General features: G+C 40.9%; 1 protein-coding gene across 2 annotated transcripts; it reads right to left on the reverse strand.

Moving 5' to 3' along the window:
- Positions 1-1,234: 1,234 nt before the first annotated feature.
- On the reverse strand, positions 1,235-19,417 carry Znf354c (zinc finger protein 354C). Of its 2 annotated transcripts, none has more exons than XM_027427622.2 (5): positions 19,283-19,417; positions 18,100-18,184; positions 7,861-7,987; positions 7,263-7,355; positions 1,235-6,022 (listed from the first exon to the last, which is right to left on the reverse strand). In XM_027427622.2, the coding sequence occupies exons 2-5, from the start codon at positions 18,130-18,132 to the stop codon at positions 4,596-4,598; spliced, it is 1,680 nt and encodes a 559-aa protein (XP_027283423.1). In that variant the 5' UTR covers positions 18,133-18,184; positions 19,283-19,417; the 3' UTR covers positions 1,235-4,595. The 2 variants fall into 2 exon arrangements, with proteins under 2 accessions (XP_027283423.1, XP_027283424.1); XM_027427623.2 differs by lacking the exon at positions 19,283-19,417 and adding an exon at positions 14,471-14,559.
- Positions 19,418-19,486: the final 69 nt, after the last annotated feature.

Genomic DNA, 19,486 nt, shown 5'->3' on the forward strand with positions numbered 1-19,486 from the left:
GCTGCTGGCAGAGAGGAGAAAGGTTAGCACTTTGAAATAAGCCCCAGCTTAGTCTCTGAAACAAAAGCTTGCCTCTGAGCAAGGTGTTACTGGAAACGTTTTAACCAGAATATCATTAGACAGTTCCAGCTCTTTCCAGTCTCCTCTATGAGAAGAGGAGGATAGTACATGGCCATGCCATCGTGAACATGCTCAATCTCATCTAGTCTTGGAAGACAAGCAGGGTCAGGCCTGCTTAATGCTAGGATGGGAGGAGGGAAAGGAATGCTTATGTCAGAGCCCAGGTCTCAGCAACTACAAGTCTGAGATTTTACCGGAAGATTATCAAGAGTCCAAAGATTACAGAGATGCATAACCCAAAACAAGAGAAAGGGGATAGACAGAGAGAGAACAAAGGAGTATATCTTCTTAAACCAACAATGAAATATTTACCACGACAGGTCATCTGAACCTCAAGACATAGCTCAGCAAATAACAGAAATAATACAAACTCTTAAAAACACTGAACTACATTAGAAATCAGCTGGGACTGTCTCATGGGTCAAAGAAGTCTCAAGAGAAATTAAGGTTTTTTTTTTTCTGTGATGGGGGAGGGGGAGGTCAGAGGACAACCTCAGGTGTCTGTCCCCACCTTCCATCTTGTTTGAGATGTCTCATTTGATGCTGCATAAGCAAGACTAGTTTAGCTAGCTTAAAAGCATCTGGAATTCTCCAATGAGGACCAAAGACCAGTGGCTCTCCAGGAACCCTCTAGGCATTTGGTGCTAGACTGGGAGGTGAAGGCACTCAACTTCAGGGACTATTGGGTTCTTGGTCTCTTGATGTAAGACAACTATTGCTGGGTCTCTCTGATGCAAGACAACTATCACTTTCTTGAGCTTCCTTTTTTTCTGACACACTCTATCCCAAGAGGGGTCACAGCTCAAAGATGTGATTGGCTTATTCAGCCACCACTATACTCCACAGAAATGCCCAGAATGCCAGATGTTTTATTTCATGTGTTTCCTTCTTTAATCTGCTGCCACTGCTTTTCAGGGTATCTGAACAGCAGGCCTGGGTATTAGTTGCATTCAGTGAGAGATGGCAGGGTGTGCTTACTCCATTTAAAGGGAGCCAAATCTATCATTTCTACTGATTACAAACATGCCCATGGAAGATGAACTCTCAAACCTGGGCTTCTTTGATAAGAAAGGAAGATTCTGAACAGAAACCTCACATTCATCACTTTATACAATCGGTGTTTTGCCTCAACTTTTATTATATTTAAACATACATACAGACAAGTTTAAAGGGTGAGCAATGAAAAACTATTCCACCACAAAGATTCAACAATCACTGACCAATTCTACAGTTTCAATTTAAAATATGCTGTAGACATTATGACTTGTCAACATAAAACTTTCGCATGCACATGACAGGGAAATAGAAACTCAGTATCTTACTTATTCTAAGAAACACAAGCATACCACATTATCTAATACCTATTCTCATCTTTGTATTTCCGTAAATATCCCCCAAATGTCTTTTACAGTTTCTTTCCTGACTATATTTCTCAATAAAGGATCACACTTTGCATGTGGCTATCTCAGGCGTCTTGGAAAAAAAAGTCCACGTTTTGTTCAAACATATTGACTATTTGAAAAGTACAGCTCAATGATCATTTCCGATGTCTCAAACTCTATTGCTGTATAATCTAACTTGTTACTCTCAATTCTTTGTAAACAGGAAGGTAAGTCTAGATAAGAGATTTCTGTAGACTTTCACTAACTGGTTTTAGCAGTGTGTCATAAATAATAGTGTACTTCTATGGCCTTGGCAGAAACCTCAATGACTGCTGCTCACATGCAGGTGACTCTGCCTGCCAGAGCTCAATATGAAAGCAGGTGCTTCTTCTGCAACTCACAGCTATGCTCTTTGGGGTTATGCAATGTTTCTTAAATTTTTTCTTTCACGTAGTAGGTTTACCATCAATCATTTTTTTTGCCAGATTTAATGACAATGGCAGTTATTAAATGATTTTTTCTAAGCTTATTGTTTGAGTGTATATTTAAAGATGGCTTTTTTCAAATAATTTTATAAACTTTTTTCCCATAACCTTTTGAAGATATTACATCCAATCCCGTCATGAGTATTTTTGATGTTTGAAGTATCCTAAGTTTGACCAAAGGATGCACCTTCTCATTAGTCCCTGTGTTCATCTATAATATATTAGTAATTCTAAAATGATGTTTTATCATAAGAATACACTCTAGATTCACTTATATTCCCTCGGTACCAAACATGCAACCAGTCTTTCTTCAAGGAGTCCTGAATCCTTCTGATGGTGAATAGCATTTGCAAACCAAAAAGTGGGCACTGAGCATGTTCAAGGCTACCAGTGACATAAGAAATTCTGAGGTTCATTTGAAGCCTTATTTTTCTTACAAATACACTTAAACACAAAAAACTACTCTGATGAGCCAAAAGAAATTAATCAAGAAACATATTACACCGAATGCCTGCTTAATTCTAATTCTTTCCTCAGACAGAAGGGTCTAATTAATGTTTAGAGTAATTTCTAAAATGACAAACCAATTGGGTAAGAAACTAGGACTAGGGGAGATTTAAAATATTAAGGTGATGAATAGATTGTTTAATATATAATATTCATCTATAACTTTATACTTAAATCCTAAGGGCTGGAGATATAGCTCAGCAGTAGAGCACCTCCTAAGCATGTACAAGGCCCTGGATTCTGTCGTCAGCACTACGAAGAAAAAAAAAGTATTAGAAGTTGTGTAATAAAAAGGCAGCCTTACATTGAAGCATACCAAAGCAATACCACCATTGGCTTTGAGAATTTAAGTAGCTATTATAGAAGCAGGTATAATCAGAGACAGAAGAAAAGGAGGTATGTCTCAACTCTACAACTAAGACCAAAGCTAGAGGAAACTCTAAAGATAAATGATTACATCACTAGCACTAACATTTGAACAGGTTACAAAACAAATAGTGTTCTTGAGCCATGAGGATAGAAATGAACCTGTAACTACCATAGATTATCAGAACTGAAGACCTCGATTCTTGAAAGGTTATAAATTAAAATCCCTCCTGGTCCTAATGTGCTAACAGATTTATAGCAAAAGACTCTGTCAACATCGGCCTTCTACAACATATAGTATACTGTTTGGATGACAGTCTGCCCACCAGTGTCTGCTCAGGGCAACTTCTACAGTACTGTAAGACTCTATTAGGCTATACAGAACCAGATCCACTACAAACACAGGCAAGCAAAAGAAAGTTTCCCTTGGGGGAAACATTCAATTTGAAAAAGTAAAATCTAAGTTAGTAAACTGAGTATACACATTGGCACACACACATACACACATATATGTGAGTATGTGCATGCAGCCTATGATGATGTTTTGGTCAATGATAGACAACATATATCACAGTGGTCTCATTAGACTATAACTGGCCTGGAAAAATCCCGCTTGTCTAATGACATCAGAGCTGTCATGACTTTATAACCATCATAACACCTTAGGCACAATCAATACACACTTGTGCAAATAAACCTGCTGTGCCGGCAGCCAGATGACACTGCAGCACACACAACTATGTACAGTACATGACATATGATGATGGTGACAAACTATATTACTAATTTACTCATTGGCTATACTATATTTTTATCTTTATTTTACAGTATACACATCCTACTAATAAAATTTACACCAAGCATGATGGCTCATGACTGCAATCCCAGTATGTGGGAGGCTGATGCAATAAGACTTCAAGTTCAAAGCCAATCTGGGCTACATAATGAGTTCAAGGCCATCCTAGGCTACATAGTGAGACCCTATCTAAAATAAACTAGCAAACCAATAAAAATTGCTATAAAAGTATGGATACATGCATATGGAGAAAGAGAAAGGAGAAATTATAATCTCAATTTTTTTTATAGTATGGTATGTTAATCACCTCAAGAGATCACATTGATTGGCTGATCCAGACCATCTAGGGTTGTGCAAGTGCAATGATGTTCCTATAAACAGGAAACTGCCTAATGAAGCATTTCAAACTGTATCCTCACTATTAAATGACATGACCATAAATACGTAAGAGTCATATATGTGTATATGAATATATATATGCATACATACACACATGTATGTTGTATAAGGGGCACTTCATAAAGAGCTTTATTGTTGATACACAACAAATTATAATCTTCCTCTGTAGTGGCTCTTTATGAAAAGGAGTTCTCCCTAGACCAGCTCACCATTTTAGGGACTAAGACCCCACACTTCTTCACATTATCAACTATTTCAGAGACTATCTTGAAAAGAAAATTCATGAAACAATGTTTATATGCAACAGTTACTCATGTGTTTTGTTTTTTAAATGAGGCCTTCATTCTTTTTCTATGAATTTAAAAAATGATATTTAAATTTTTTTGCAATAATTCTTAAATGGCTGCCATCACCATTCTCTGCATTTTCACTGTTCAACTGTCCATGACTTAGTAGTGACTATTTGTTGTACACATAACAAAAGTTGAAATCTATTTGGATTTATACTCTAGTTATTACTCTTCTGGTTGCTGTCTTGCATTACACGGATGAATTAAAATTCTCGGGCTTGTCTTCTCTCAGAAATTTCTGATATGGAGTAAGGGATGATCCATAGATAAAAGGTGTTCCGTATTCTTTCCATTTATAGAGCCTTTCTTTAAGGTGAACTTTTTTGTGTCTACAAAGGTTTGACCTATAACTATAGGCCTTCCCACACTCCATACACTTATAGAGCTTCTCTCCAGTATGGATTCGCTCATGTTCAGTTAGGAATGAATACTGGCTGAAGGCCTTTCCACACTGATTACACTGATAGGGTTTCTCTCCAGTGTGGATCCTCTGATGTCGATAAAGGTTTGATTTACAGCCAAAGGCTTTCCCACATTCTTCACATGTGTAAAGTTTCTCCCCAGTATGAATCTTCCGATGTTCATTGAAGGATGAGTACTGGTTGAAGGTCTTCCCACATTCATTGCATTGATATGGTTTCTGTCCAGTATGAATTCTCTGATGTTCAATAAGGGTAGAGACACGTGTAAAGGTTCTCCCACATTGTAGGCACTGGCAAAGCTGTTCTCCAGTATGGAGTCTCTGATGTTCAGCTAGGGATGGAAACTGACTGTAGCCTTTCCCACACTCAGCACATTTATAGGGTTTCTCACCTGTGTGGATCCTCTGATGTCTGTGAAGCTTTGCCCTGCAGTTGAAGGCCTTGTCACACTCAGCACACTTATAGAGCTTCTCTCCAGTGTGAATCCTCTGGTGCACAGTGAGGGTTGAACACTGGCTGAAGGCCTTCCCACACTCCCGGCAACGGTAAGGTTTCTCTCCAGTGTGCACCCTCAGGTGTTTGATGAGTGTGGAACTGCTGCCAAAGGCTTTCTCACACTCACTACATTTGTATGGCTTCTCTCCAGTGTGGGTTCTCTGGTGAGCCAGAAGGGAAGATCTATGGCTGAAGCATTTCCCACACTCATCACACTTGTAAGGTTTCTCCCCAGTGTGAATCCTCTGGTGCTCCAGAAGATGAAGACTTTGGCTAAAAGCCTTCCCACATTCATTGCAGACATAAGGTTTTTTTCCCATGTAAATCTGGAAGCTTCTCATTAAATCAAAATCCTGTGGTAAATCTTTCTCCACAGTGTCATACATACTAGGTACCCTTTCTTGGGGATCACTGTCTTGTGAGACAAGTGCTTTATTTATAAACAATGATTTCCCCAGCTCAGGGTCTATGGGATTTCCATCTTCACTGAGAGTTTCCTTGGATGAAGCTGCCCCCTGCTCATGAACTTTCTTTTCTTCTTCCTGTGCTAATAGGCTCTCAGATTTCACAACTTCTCCAAAGTTGGTTTTCCAGTGAGTACCCTCAGTAGATTCATGCTTTATTAGCCCATGAGATGTTTTTTCGATAAAAATGTCTTGTTTGGGAGGCAATGCTTCTACCCCTGGCCAAATCTGGAAATCTGAAAAGAATTGGAAGAATTAATTCTTCCTTTGCTGGAAGAGAGACATGGATGCATCAGAAGGCCAATCTCATTGATTGGCAGCAACACACATGAAAGAGGTCTGGTGCAGCTTGATACCAAACATAGACCTAACTCTGGCGAGAAAGCAGGACAATAAGAAGTAGATGGGTTAAGGAGTAGGGTAGGACACACATAAAGGTTCTCCCACACTGTTCTCCAGTATGGAGTCTCTGACAAATCAATGCTAAAGATGAAGAGACCGCAGTTCTAGAGAAAAAGAATTAAGGCAGAGAAGGACAGACCAAAGGACAGAGCAGAAGACTTAAGGACATGGAGCAATGTGACATGACAAGCTGAAGCTAAGCACCATGGAATCCCTCGGGTTTTCCTCACTTCCTGCTCTGTGCACAGAAGGGGTGGGCAAGGAGTTCCCTTTACTCTCTTCTACTCACAAGTCACTTTCATTGTATTTTTCCCCATGCTTCCTCTGAAACCCACAGTCAATAATTTTAAAATATTTGGGCTGTTTTTCTTAAAATTGTGACTTCACATTCAACTATAATTTGATCACAGCTTTCACAAGGGGAAAGCAGTCTGTTAAAAAGATGAGATTTGGATCTTAAAAATTACAACAGCCCCAAACACAGCCCTACCCATTTTTGACCTAAGTTCAAGACACTGATCAAAAGGAAAAACTGTAGAACAAGTGAGCTATGTTCAATCTATACTATACAATCTATACAAGTACCAATCTATACTTCAGACTGAAAGAATAACATGTTTTTCTTGCTATCTTTCATCATTGTCTACCTTTCTGTTAGGCCAAAGGAGAAATGCTATATTAATTTCTTCTATAATCTGGAACCAGAAGACTGTAATCTCTTTGTAGGAATCTTATGAATGTAGTGAAAATCTGTAAGTTTTGTGAAGTCCTGAAGGTCTGAGTATGCCCAACCCCAAGTTCAGCTCTGACTCTAGAGGAAAAGATTTAGTTTAAGTTCATATTAAGAACTCTGAACTAAAATCCGGCTTTCTTTACTCAATCCATACTGAAAATGGATGAATGTTACATCATTGCATTTAGATAGCTGCAAGTCAACAAGCTATCTGTTTAAAAACAATGGGCCCTAAAATCACAATAGGACTCATTACTTACAAGAATGTCACTGTTGCAACTGCTCTTTCATGACATACTCACACAGACTTCTGTGTCTCCATTTCCCAACAGCTTACTCACCTAAGCAGGTGTCTTCAAGGTCTTCTCTTTCCATGCAGGGATCTTGTCCTTTCTGCAGTTTGCCAATCACCCGAGGTATTGAAGCCTGGATCCCTGCTCATGAGAAAGAGAACAGAGTTGGGATGAATGGCCTGAAAAGCAACTCAGAGCCACTTCATATGCCACTCACCTGACTCAAAAGCAGAGAAAGACAGTCCTAGAAGGGGGACATACAGTGTAATCACTTCCAAAGGGGAAGTGAAGTTAGGACATGGAGCAAGAAGCAAGGTCCAATTCAAAATTAATACATGGTTCTGGAAATGAGCTTCTCTGAGACAGGGTATTTCTGTACAGTTTTCAACAACATCTAAATGTCTTATATGAATTTCAGAGTCTAAACTGTCCTGTGTCAGAAAACTGACTGGGAGCAAGGTGCAAGGAAGGGCAAAGAAAAGAGAAGGGAGCATAAAATGCGTCGGAGAAAAAAACATACTTTCAACTCCTCAGAGATTTGACTTTCCCCTGCAGCACAAGGGAGTAGAAAACAGTAGACCCTGAACCCAAAGACACAGATTCAAGATGTTCTTCTAATACATTGTTTAGAGGCAAAAACCCTTACCCAGTGAGGCCAGGTTGCTGTAGTTCTCCAGCATCACCTCCCGGTACAGGCTTCTCTGTGCAGAGTCCAGACGCAACCACTCATCCTGGCTGAAGAACACAGCCACATCCCTGAATGTCACAGGCTCCTAGAACAGCAAACCCATTCCTGAGTACCCTAGAACAACAGTTCTCAACCTGTGGGTCACAATCCCCTTGGGGGTGTGTGAATGGCTCCTTCACAGGGGTCACGTATCAGATATCCTACATATCAGATGTTTACATTGCAATTCATAACAGTAGCAAAATTACATATGAAGTAGCAACAAAAATAATTTTATGGTTGGGGTCACCACAACATGTGGAACTGTAGTAAAGGGCTACAGTATTAGGAAGGTTGAGAGCCACTGCCATAGAACATCACCTTCTGGGATGCAGGTGACACTTGATGCATTTCAAGAAATTCTAAAACTATCTCAGGGTACTAAGTATTCTGTTATGTCATCTCTGTGCAATAGTTCTTAACTATTTCACTAAGCAAGTATTTATTGAGAACCCACCAGAATCAAAGACACATGACACCAGCTGTGGAGATTAGGGATTGGAGGGGGCAGAGTCCCTGACAGTAGGGAATTAAAATCCCAACCTAGAATTTTATGGTGTTTCTAAGCAAGCATAGCCTCTCTCACTCAAAATCTAAGTAAAAAAAAAAAAAAAAAAAAAAAGAAAGAACATAAGTCAGAGCACATGTAGAGCAGTGCAGGAAAGCTGAGGAATATACCAACCAAACACAAAGAAATCCATGGACATAAAGAAATAGTTTAGTAAGTATGTTAGGGATTGTGGTAGGAACTATGCATATACCATTGCCTTTAAATCTTAGGAAAACCCTCTACGGAAGAGGCTATAGTTAAAGTACTTTGCAAATGGAAAAACAGGCCTAGGAAGGTTAAGTAACCTAGGTCAGGAAGTTGACTCAGTAGGTAAAGGCACTTGTTGCCAAGCCCTGACAACCTGAGTTTGATGGCTGAGCACCCACATGATAGAAGAGAACCAACTCCTACAAGTGGTCCTCTGATCCCCACACTTGTGCTGTGGCGCATATACACACGCACTCAATAAATAAATAAACAGGTTAAGTAACCTTCTCAAGAGAATACTAGAAAAAAAAAAAATGGTAGAACCAGAGTTTGAGTTCAGGTAAACAGACCTCTAAGATACTACCAGATAGGTTTCTATTCAATATGAAAATCGAAAGAACCACAGGATTTGCAAAACTCTACAGGTATTAGAGAGTCATTAAGAAAGTAATTTCAGCCTGGTGGTGGTGATGCACACCTTTAATTCCAACACCCAGGAAGCAGAGGCACATGATCTCTATGAGTTTGAAGCCAGCTTGGTCCATAGAGCAAGATCCAGGACAGTCAGGACTACACAAAGAAATCCTGTCTCAAACAAACAAAGAAACAAAAAGAACACAGAAAAAAAAAAGTAATTTCTTCCAAAAGAAACTTAATCCTAAAATAAGAGATAGCACAAGCAAAGGAAAGAGATTCTTGTATAACACAGATGACGGTATTAAAGCTTTGGAACAATGCTATGGGTGAGTAAAATACTGAGATTCCATCAAAATGGGAAAGGCTTATCATTTTAGCCTTGCATTTTTACTACTGGGACTGTTACACCACAACACTGTTACCACTATATAGGGACATTCCTTCAGAAGGGTCCCTGGCAGGCTGGTTACAGGACCTGTGAATGTGACATGCATGACAAAATGGACTCTGGAATTGTTTACCTTCAGGGTTGTGGCATAGGCAGTCTACCTAGATTATTATTCGGGTAGAGCTATAATGACAATGGTTCTCGTAAGAAAGACTCAGATGTAAGAGAAGCCCGTGTGATAATAGAAGCTGAGGTTGAGGTGATGGAACTAACTTCTAGGCAGTGAAAAGGATTTTCCCTCCCAGTATCTATCCAGAACCAGTCCAGTAGACAGCTTGACAATAAACCAGCTTAAGACTTTCATAACTGTGAGACAAATCAATTTGTGCTGTTCTAAACACTGAATCTGTGGTACTGTTATACAGCAAAATAATAATATTATTATAATAACATAGACGTGAAATTTTAAGGGTAACCTACATGTTTATTAATAAGGCAATGGATATGCAAGTGATAATATATGTTACATGAAATACATATAGCTATTAAACAGAATGAAGTAAACTTGTAGCCTGACACCAGATTTTATCCTAATATACTACTGATTCATATGAAAAGGTAAGCTATAAAACAATCTTTGGGAAAGTTGCTACACATATACACCTATGCAGGGTTACTCACACAACATCCAGGAAACTTCCCTAATTATTCTTTGGAGTTTGTGGGAAGAGGCAGAAAAGCAATCTTTCATTAATTTCTTAACATTCTCACAACTTTTTCTATGTGTTTGTTTTGTTTTCAGTGCTGGAGATGAAACTCGGGGCTTCACTCATTTTAAACACACACTCTACTGAAGAACCAGACTGCCTCCATTTTAATTTTAAAAGCTATTTTATAATAAAAACAAACTAGGTTCACTTCTGTTTATGATTAAACCTATATTTCTTAAGGATTGGGCTATGCCGCACCTGTAACCTTAACTACAAACAGTTCTGTACTGCCTGTTCCAGGAATGGCAATCATGTCTTTGTTTCAAAGAGTTACATGACCACCTATGACTGCCTTGCTATGACCACCTGTTGTTATGCCCACTTTGCAATAAGGCTGTTTCAGGAGGGACTAACTTGTTATGCTTATGTTCTGCTCCTTTAACCCCACCTATTTGGCCCACCAAATCATCTATTTGGAAACCTCCTACCCCTGAGCTACAAAAGCCCTTCACACCCAATGCTGACCTCTCACACCCTGCCTTAGGGAGAGTCAACCCTTGTAAATGAACAAAAACCCTTGCTTTAATTAATTGCTTGTTTTAATTAATTTGGTCATGATGATTTGGGTCAGTTGTATTTCTCCTCACATCTTTGGGATGAACACTACCACTGAACTACTTACTCAGCACCTGACTTATTTCAGGTCACAATTTAGGGCTAGAAAGATAGCTCAGTGTCAGAGCACTTGCCTGGCATATATGGGGCCCTAGATTCAGTTTATAGTAACCACAAAAACAGTCAGAATCAGACTAAATTTCTAAATTGACTTTTCCATTATGTCTAGCTATGGTCTGGATGGGAGATATCCTTTACATGCTCATGTGTCTACATTCACTTTGTCCCCAGCCTAGGGCACTGCTTTAAGAAACTGTAGAATTTTGGAGCTGTAGTCTAGCCAGCAGAAGTGGGTCACTAGAGTGAGTAGGCCCTGGAAAACTTTTATTCCAGTTAGAGCTTTCTGCTTCCAGATCTATACAGATGTGAACAAACTGTAATGAGCATTATCACTGTCCTAGACTAATCTACTCTGCCATTCCTTTTTGGCTATATTGGACTATAGCTCCTAAAACTGTGAGCCAATAAATTCCTCCTTTAAGTTGCTTCTGTCAGATATCTTGTCCTACCAACAAGAAAAGTAGCTAACATATACTTCTTTGCATTATCGGTGGTTTCTCTGAGAATTACAGCATATATTCTTTGTTTGTTTGTTTGTTTGTTTGTTTTTATGTTTTTTTTTTTCGAGACAGGGTTTCTCTGTGGCTTTGGAGGCTGTCCTGGAATTAGTTCTTGTAGACCAGGCTGGTCTCGAACTAACAGAGATCCGCCTGCCTCTGCCTCCTGAGTTCTGGGATTAAAGGCGTGTGCCACCACTGCCTGGCACAGCATATATTCTGATTTCTTCTCTACAGAAAAAATATTCTTTCAAAGATTTCCAGAAACTTGCAAGTATAGAGAATAGCACCATCTCTTCTTTATGTTATAGCGGCAGGGTTTTCCCAGTGTACAGGACTACACCTATCATACTCCTGTACAGTTTTCATTTAGACGCAAAGAAGACAGCACAACAAGACTGAGTGAGGAGACCAAAATTCCATTGCAATCCTTCTTAATAGTACATACAGATCTTACTCAAGTGTCCCTGGATCTGTGAGAATGACTTTGTTTGGGGAGCCCTCAAAGAAGGAACTCTTGCTTTACCCAGTTACCTTTCTAATGCTCTAACCTAAATCCTCAGCCAGTACAACTTCCTTTTAGCTACCAGAACTTCCTAGAGTTTTTCTTGTTCTGCTAGCAACAAACAAGCTGATTTTCCTTTTCCCTGGGAATGGCTTCATTTTGCCTTCATTCTTTTCTTTTTTTTCAAATTTATTTTTTACTTTAGATACCAACCCCAGTTCCTTCTCCCTCCCCTTCTCCCATCCCGTTTTACTCCTCAGAGGGAGTAAAGCCTTCCTTGGAGAGTCAACAAAGTCTGGTATACCAAGTTGAGGCAGGACCAAGCCCCTCTTTGCTGTATCAAAGCTGAGCAAGGAATCCCACCATAGGGAATGGGCTCCAAAAAGCCCCTTCAAGTACCTGGGATTTGCATTCACTCTTGAAGACAGTTCTCGCTAGGTACAGACTGAATGACAGTTTCTTTCCACATATGAAATGCCATTTGACTTTTTCTGGACTCTGTTGTTTCTGTTGAAAAGCCAATGGTCATCACTTCTCTCTGTGTAATATTTTTTGGTTTGCTTTCAAATCTTTGTTTTGTTTTGTTTTTTGTAATTTGTCTATAACTGTTCAATTCAATATGATGGACAGCAGTCGTGAGTGGCCATTACCACAAAATTGTGGCTTCTCTAAGTGGTATGTGCTGGGTATCTAAATGTTTAACAGATTGGTTTACTAAATATGTGTGTGTTTATGCACACACACATATACACAAATGTAAACATAAATACACACATGCATGTGCATAAAACACTCAGCATCTTGATAATTTTATACTGGTTACATTCGAAATGATATTTGTATAAACTGTATCACATAAAACATTAGATTACTTGCTCCTGTGTACTTCTTTAATATTTTTTAAAGATTTATTTATTTATTATGTACAGTGTTCTGCTTGCATGTATCCCTGCAAGCCAGAAGAGGGCACCAGATCTCATTACAGATGGTTGTGAGCTACCATGTGGTTGTTGGGAATTGAACTCAGGACCTCTGGAAGAGCAGACAGTGCTCTTAACCTCTGAGCCATCTCTCCAGCCCTGTGTACTTCTTTAATATTGTAACTAGATGGCTTTTAGACACATGAACTGCCTACATGGTTCACATTCTTACTCTTTTCATACAGTACTGTCAGTGACAGGTATCTCTTATGAAAACCTCCTTCTCACAAAACTGCTTCACAATGGCAAAATACATTCCACTCCTTAGATCCTGTATGTATCCTGTTATGTAACCACACTCCTTGTGGATGGGTATTTGTGTCTTTATTTTTTATATGTATATGCATGTATTTATATGTGTGCACATGTATGTTGTTGTGGAATAATCGTTTGTACACCATGAAGAAGTGTCACTCTGATTGGTTTAATAAAAAGCTGAATGCCCAATAGCTAAGCAGGATTTTCAGGCACAGAGGACAATGGGAAGAAGGGCAGAGATGAGAGGAGACATGGAGGAAGCAGGCAAGCAGGATGGACAGTACATAGATGAAGGAAATGAGTCTCAGAACAGCACACAGATTAACAGAAATGGGTTAATTTAATTTATAAGAGCTAGCTAAAAACAATCTTAAGCAATTGGACAAGCTTTCATAATTAATGATAAGTCTCCATGCAGTGATTTGGGAGCTGGCTAGAGGGACAGAGAAAAAGTTACTACAGTGTGTAGAGGCCAGAGGCAGATAGATGATGGGTATCTTGCTCTACTGCTTTCTAATTTACTTTTTGAAACAGAACCTCTCACTGAACGTAGAGCTCATTGATTCAGTAAGGTCACCTGGTCAGTGAGACTAAGGGTCCTCTTGTCTCTGCCTCCCCAGCACCCCAGCACCCCAGCTTTTTACAAGTGTGCTGAGGATCTGAACTCAGGTCATCATGCCTGTGTGGCTAGCACTTTACCCATCTCCCTAGACTCTGCAGATGAGTATTTAGATGGCTGTTCTTTTTTTCTTGTCACAAACAGTACACAATCATTATTCTCCTAGCAATCTCTCCAGGTAAGGGCACACCTATAGTTACAGGGTAAACCAATGGTTCTCAATCTATGGGCCGTGACCCCCTTGGAAGTCATATCAGATATCCTACATATCAGGTATTTACATTACAATTTATAACAGAAAAAAATTACAGTTATGAAGTAACAATGAAATAATTTATGGTTGGGGTCACCATTAACATGAAGAACTGCATTAAAAGGTCACACAGCCTTAGGAAGGTTGAGAACCACTGAGATAGAATTTACTATTGTGTTAAAGTTGCCATGCAATTTTTGATTAGAAGATGCAGCAGGCTGTCCTTTTACAAGAATGGCAGCATTATCTCTCACTTTACATACTCTTTGTATAATGTGATATTAGTACTTACCTATCAAGATGAGCTCCCTCCCTCAACCTTATGAAGTGGTGTCTTAAGTTATTTTTTTATTGCTATGATAAGATACCATGACCAAAGCAACTTATAGAAGAGTTTATTTGTGGCTTACAGTTCAGAGGGTGAGTCCATGATCATCACAGTGAGGAGCACGGCAGCAGGCACACAGGCGGCACTGGAACAGTAGCTGAGAGCTTACATCTTGATCCACAAACATAAATGGAAAGGGCTTTTGGAACTTCAAAGCCTGTCTCCAGTGACATACTTCCTCCAACAAAACCCATGCTTCCCAATCCTTCTCAAACAGTTTCATCAGCTAGGGACAAAGTACCAAATATATGAGCCTATGGGAGCCATTTGCATCCAAACCACCACAAGAGGTTCAGGAGTGCAGGAGCCAGAGGAATTTAATGGAAGATGTGGTGGTTTGAATGAGAATGGCCCCCAGAGGCTCATACATTTGAATATTTGGTTCCTGAAGTAGAATAATCTTTTTGTACAATGTGAAGGCACCTTCTGATCAGTTTAATAAAGAGCTGAATGGTCAATAGCTAGGCAAGATGGGACTTTGGGACAGAGAGAGAAGAGGAGATGAATCTAGGCGGGAAAGATGCCAGAGGACACAAAAAGGAAACAGGAGATCCAAGATGGAAGAGAGGTAAAAAAAAAAATGAGGTAAAACATAGATTAATATATATGGGTTAGTTTAATTTATAAGAGCTAGTAGGACAAAGCTAAGCTATAGGCCAAGCTTTCATAATTAATAATAAGTTTCTGTGTCATTTTTGTGAGCTGGTGGCCCAAAGAAAAATCCATCTATAAGTTACTAGATAGTAGACTGTTTAGGAAGAATTAGGAGGTGTGGCTTTGTTAGGAGGTGTGTCACTGAGAATGGGCTTCGAGGTTTCAAAAGCCCCATGACAGGCCTAGACTCTCTCTCTCTCTCTCTGCCTCCATCTTGTGAATCAGATATAAGATCTCAGCTACTGCTCCAGTGCCATGCCTGCCTGCTGCCAGTCATGCTCCTCAGCATGACGGCCATGGACTAACATCTGTTCATCCCAGGTAGAGAGGGCACCCACACACAGGATCCAACTCTGTGTACCCCCAGCTTGGCAAACCTGTGCGTTTACTGGGGTTTCTTACAGTACTATGCCCCACCACAGCAGGAGCAAGTCTTGAAAAGTCCCACCACAGACAATCTTCCACCCCTTACAAGCCCTTAACACCAACAGCTACCGACCCACTCCCAAACACGTATACGTAGGGCAGGAATAAATGGGACCGGAATCTCAGATTAGGGCCTTGTGACCCTCTTGCCTCCTCCCATGACATCCTCATTAGCACAGACCTGGTTTTCTGTTGCACGCTCTCCTTAGTTCATTGCTGTGATCACAGGTCAAGGTCTTCTGAAGGTCAGCAAGCTTAGTCTGTGCTCATGTTGATGCCAGAAGGAACTAGTTATACTACAAGTTCAAACTCTTCCATAACTTAACTTACCTAAAACAAAGACTGTCTATCCACCATGGGATGAGAATGCTCACATAGAGAAGCATCCCCACCTTTGGACAGAGAATAGTCCAGGCTGGAGTTAAGACTGATGGGCACTATATTCTGCTGGTGTTTGTCACTACTGTAGCACTGACTTTATGGGGGAGAAACAGGCTGAGCCATGGCAGAGTTACAGGGATGGCTTTAGAGACCCCTGAGAATGAACCACCCTGCTCGGTTGGCTTTGGACCCCACCTCCCATTTCTCTGAAAACACTACAAAGGTAAACATCAGCTCCACCACTCCTAGGGATTTAAATGAAAAAGGGGAAGTACTCTGGCTTTAATAAGACTCATTAAGAAACAGTTCTTAACGCCAGGCCTTTAATCCCAGCACTGGGGAGGCAGAGGCAGGTGGATCTCTTTCAGTTCGAGACCAGCCTGGTCTACAAGAGCTAGTTCCAGGACAGCCTCCAAAGCCACAGAGAAACCCTGTCTCGAAACACCAAAAAAAAAAAAAAAAAAAAAAAGAAAAAAGAAAAAAGAAAAGAAAAAGAAAAGAAAAGAAAAGAAAAACAGTTCTTTCCTCTGAATGAAAAGGTCAGAAGTCCTACCTCTAGCCCTGGATGGAGACCTGACATTCTAAGCTAGCCAGAAAGAACTTTCCATATTTTGTGTCCTTCCTTTAGAAATTAATGGCTCCGTAGCTAAGGGTATTGGCTGCTCTTCCACAGGATCCAGGTTCAATTCCCAGTACCCACACAGTGTCTTACAGCATCTGTAACTCCAGTTCTGGGTCATCTGACAACCTCTTCTGGCCTCCATGGGCACCTGGCACACATGCAGGCAAAACATACACACACATAAAATAAAAATAATAATTTTTCAAAAATTTTAAAGAGTTAATCAAGCTGGGCCTGTCAATTACCTGGGCAGGAGTTTGCTTCTACCTGCTTTGTGCCCCCACCCCCACAAAAATCTGATTCACCTGAAGATATGTTAAAGAGAAGGAGGACTAATTATCCTTTAAAGAAATAATGTGTTCACTCTTCCCAGAAGCCTTTGGGCAGTGCCTTGTAGGTTTCCATCATGTAGCCTTTGGAGCTTGCCTGATTTTCAGTTACCCAGGAAACTCTGAGTTTTCCTTTTCATTCTTCCCTTTTTTTCAGATTCTGGACAAAATCCTAAGCATGCTTTCCTTGGCACTCTGGGGTTTCTCATGGATTCTCTGAAGCTACTTCCCCACCACACAACTTTTTCCTATTGTGAAATATGCTGACCTCCACTGGTGAAGCTGCCTCTTTCTTGGATCCTAACTCTAACACATGGCTTTCTTCCTCTTTTCTATCTGTCTCCTCCTGGCAGCTTCTGAGATTTACAGTCTGTCTACCCTGTTATGTTTCTCAAGCCATAATAACATTTTCTTCAAGCTTCATTCTGAGTACATTTCTAAATTCTTTTACTAATGAAATTAAGAACCCAATAGAGGGGACCAAATTCCCTGGCAACAGAAGGTATTTTAAATTGTAATGAGCGACCCTCATACCTCTTCTTTGGCTAACAAAATGGGATAGACATTCCATCTGAGGATTCCCCTCCTCCGTTTTTAAAGAAAGGCATCTGTCTAGTAAACAAGGAGGACCCTAAGAGAGACATGGTCCCCTGGAGAAGGGGAAAGGGTCAAGATCCCCTGTGCAAATTGAGAGCACGGGAAGAGGCGGGAAGGAGCTATGAGAATGAGAAGGGAAGAAGAGGAAGGATGCAGAGGTCATGAGGGAGCAGAAAGGTTGAGTCGGGTGAAGAATAGAAGAAAGGGTATGTGATAGGTAGGGTTTTAGTTGGGGGGGTGTTAGGGGAGGATGGGAGGGAAAAGGGAACTGGGATTGTCATGTAATTCAATCTTGTTTCTAATTCAAATAAAAAATGATAAAGAAAGAAAGAAAGAAAGAAAGAAAGAAAGAAAGAAAGAAAGAAAGAAAGAAAGGCATCTGGGTGTTTTGTGAGATGGTGGTTACAGGACAGCATCTGCTCTGGCCCTCGAAGAATTCTTTGTCCCTAGGTCTACTCCTCTGATACACATAGGGTGGGAGGCTTTTGTGTCTTTTCCTTGAAGGTCAAGTTCAAACTGGCCTTTGCATATCTCTGTTAAGTGCTAATTTTGCAAGTGAGAAAAGTAGCAAGGGCTAAGAATACAAATACATCCACACCTTTGAGTCAGAAAGCAATTTATACAAAGACAAGCTTCACTTACGGTCCCTCGAGCAGCCAGCAAATTCACAGCCATTTCCTTTCTTGGTTTTCCTGCCAAAGGACAGCTGAGTGCTGACAAAGTATGCCTGGAAAGAGAAAATGGTGCAATAAGGAATTCTGGTACCAAGGGAAGGCTTAGAGCAAGGAAAACAAAACCGCCCATAATGGAGGTCTGGATAGGTGGCTCGGTGGTTAAGAGCACTTCCTGCTCTTGCAGAGAACCTGAGTTTGATTAGCAGCACCCATAACTAAAGTTCCAGGGGATCCAACATCCTCTTCTGGCCTCCTCAGGTTCTTTGCTCATGGACACATACACAATACAGACAGAAACATATACATATAAATATAATTTAATTTTAAAAACCCACCCATAATGGTCATGAGAGCCCACAAAAGCTATCTTCTATAAACAACGCAAACCAAATGATTAGACTGCTGACCAAACAATCTGTCAGAACTCCATCAGAATACAGAATACAAATACTCTGTCAGAAGTATTAACCACACTTCTAATGTCTTAGACTTGTCCTTTCACACTCTCCTACAGGCCTGTTAGCGCCTAGTACAAAAACGATGACAATGTCAAATGGTTGGATATGCCTGATTTAAAGTACAATGGATGATGTGTCTAAGTTCTCTGCAAATGCAATGCCATTCTACCTAAAGGATTTGAGTTTTGACTGTTTGGGAATTCCTGGAACCAGTCCTCTGAGCAGCAGAGGTGGGGCTGTGCTGTCGACGTGGCTGAGGTGGATAGCCAAGAGGTTCACAGACTGCCCAGAGTGTTAAGATACTGCAAGGCGCACAGATGGAAGGGAATTCTGCTTCCAGTCCAAGTTTCCAGACAAGACTAAGTGAATGCCCGGGCCACACTGTGCCTTGGTTTCTTCATCTGCACCGTGGGCACAATGGGGCCTGTAACTTAATATCAGATGCGGTAATTCATCAAGTTAGCCTAGACAGCTAGGTATCGGCTGTTGTTTTTATGACCAGCATCGCTAAGATGCAGCAGAAGATGCATAGGCCCGCCCGGGTCCACAGTCTGGGCCCAGCCGCTCTCCGCGGCAGGCCGAGCCTGTCGGCGGGTCCCCAATCCAGAGGCCGCAGAGCAGACGCCAGGCCGCGCCAGGCCCGCCGCGAAGCCCACCGCCCACTACGCCCGACTGCCCCTCCGTCCCACTCACCGACGCCCGCGCTCGCTCCAGCAGCCCTTCAGAGGAGCAGTCTTGAGGATGTCTGCCCCAGACGCAGCCTCCGGGAACAGTCAGGATCACCTTAGCCAGGAGCCCCCCCCAAAGAGGCGCGAGCTGCCCCGCCACCAGGCGAAGCCCCAGAGAACTACCATTCCCGTCATGCCTCGGGACCTCTCTGACTACATTTCCCAGTAG

Source organism: Cricetulus griseus, chromosome 7 (genome assembly GCF_003668045.3).
Source record: "Cricetulus griseus strain 17A/GY chromosome 7, alternate assembly CriGri-PICRH-1.0, whole genome shotgun sequence".
NCBI classification, from domain to species: Eukaryota; Metazoa; Chordata; class Mammalia; order Rodentia; family Cricetidae; genus Cricetulus; species Cricetulus griseus.

Bases quoted from the DNA above. Each gene is read 5' to 3' on its own strand.
- Znf354c (XM_027427622.2), bottom strand. From the start codon at position 18,132: ATGGCTGTGAATTTGCTGGCTGCTCGAGGGACC. The intron at 7,988-18,099 runs GTAAGTGAAGCT...TTGCTGTTCTAG, and splicing joins TGCTGGCTGCTCGAGGGACC to GAGCCTGTGACATTCAGGGA. The intron at 7,356-7,860 runs GTAAGGGTTTTT...TCTCATGAGCAG, and splicing joins CAGCAACCTGGCCTCACTGG to GGATCCAGGCTTCAATACCT.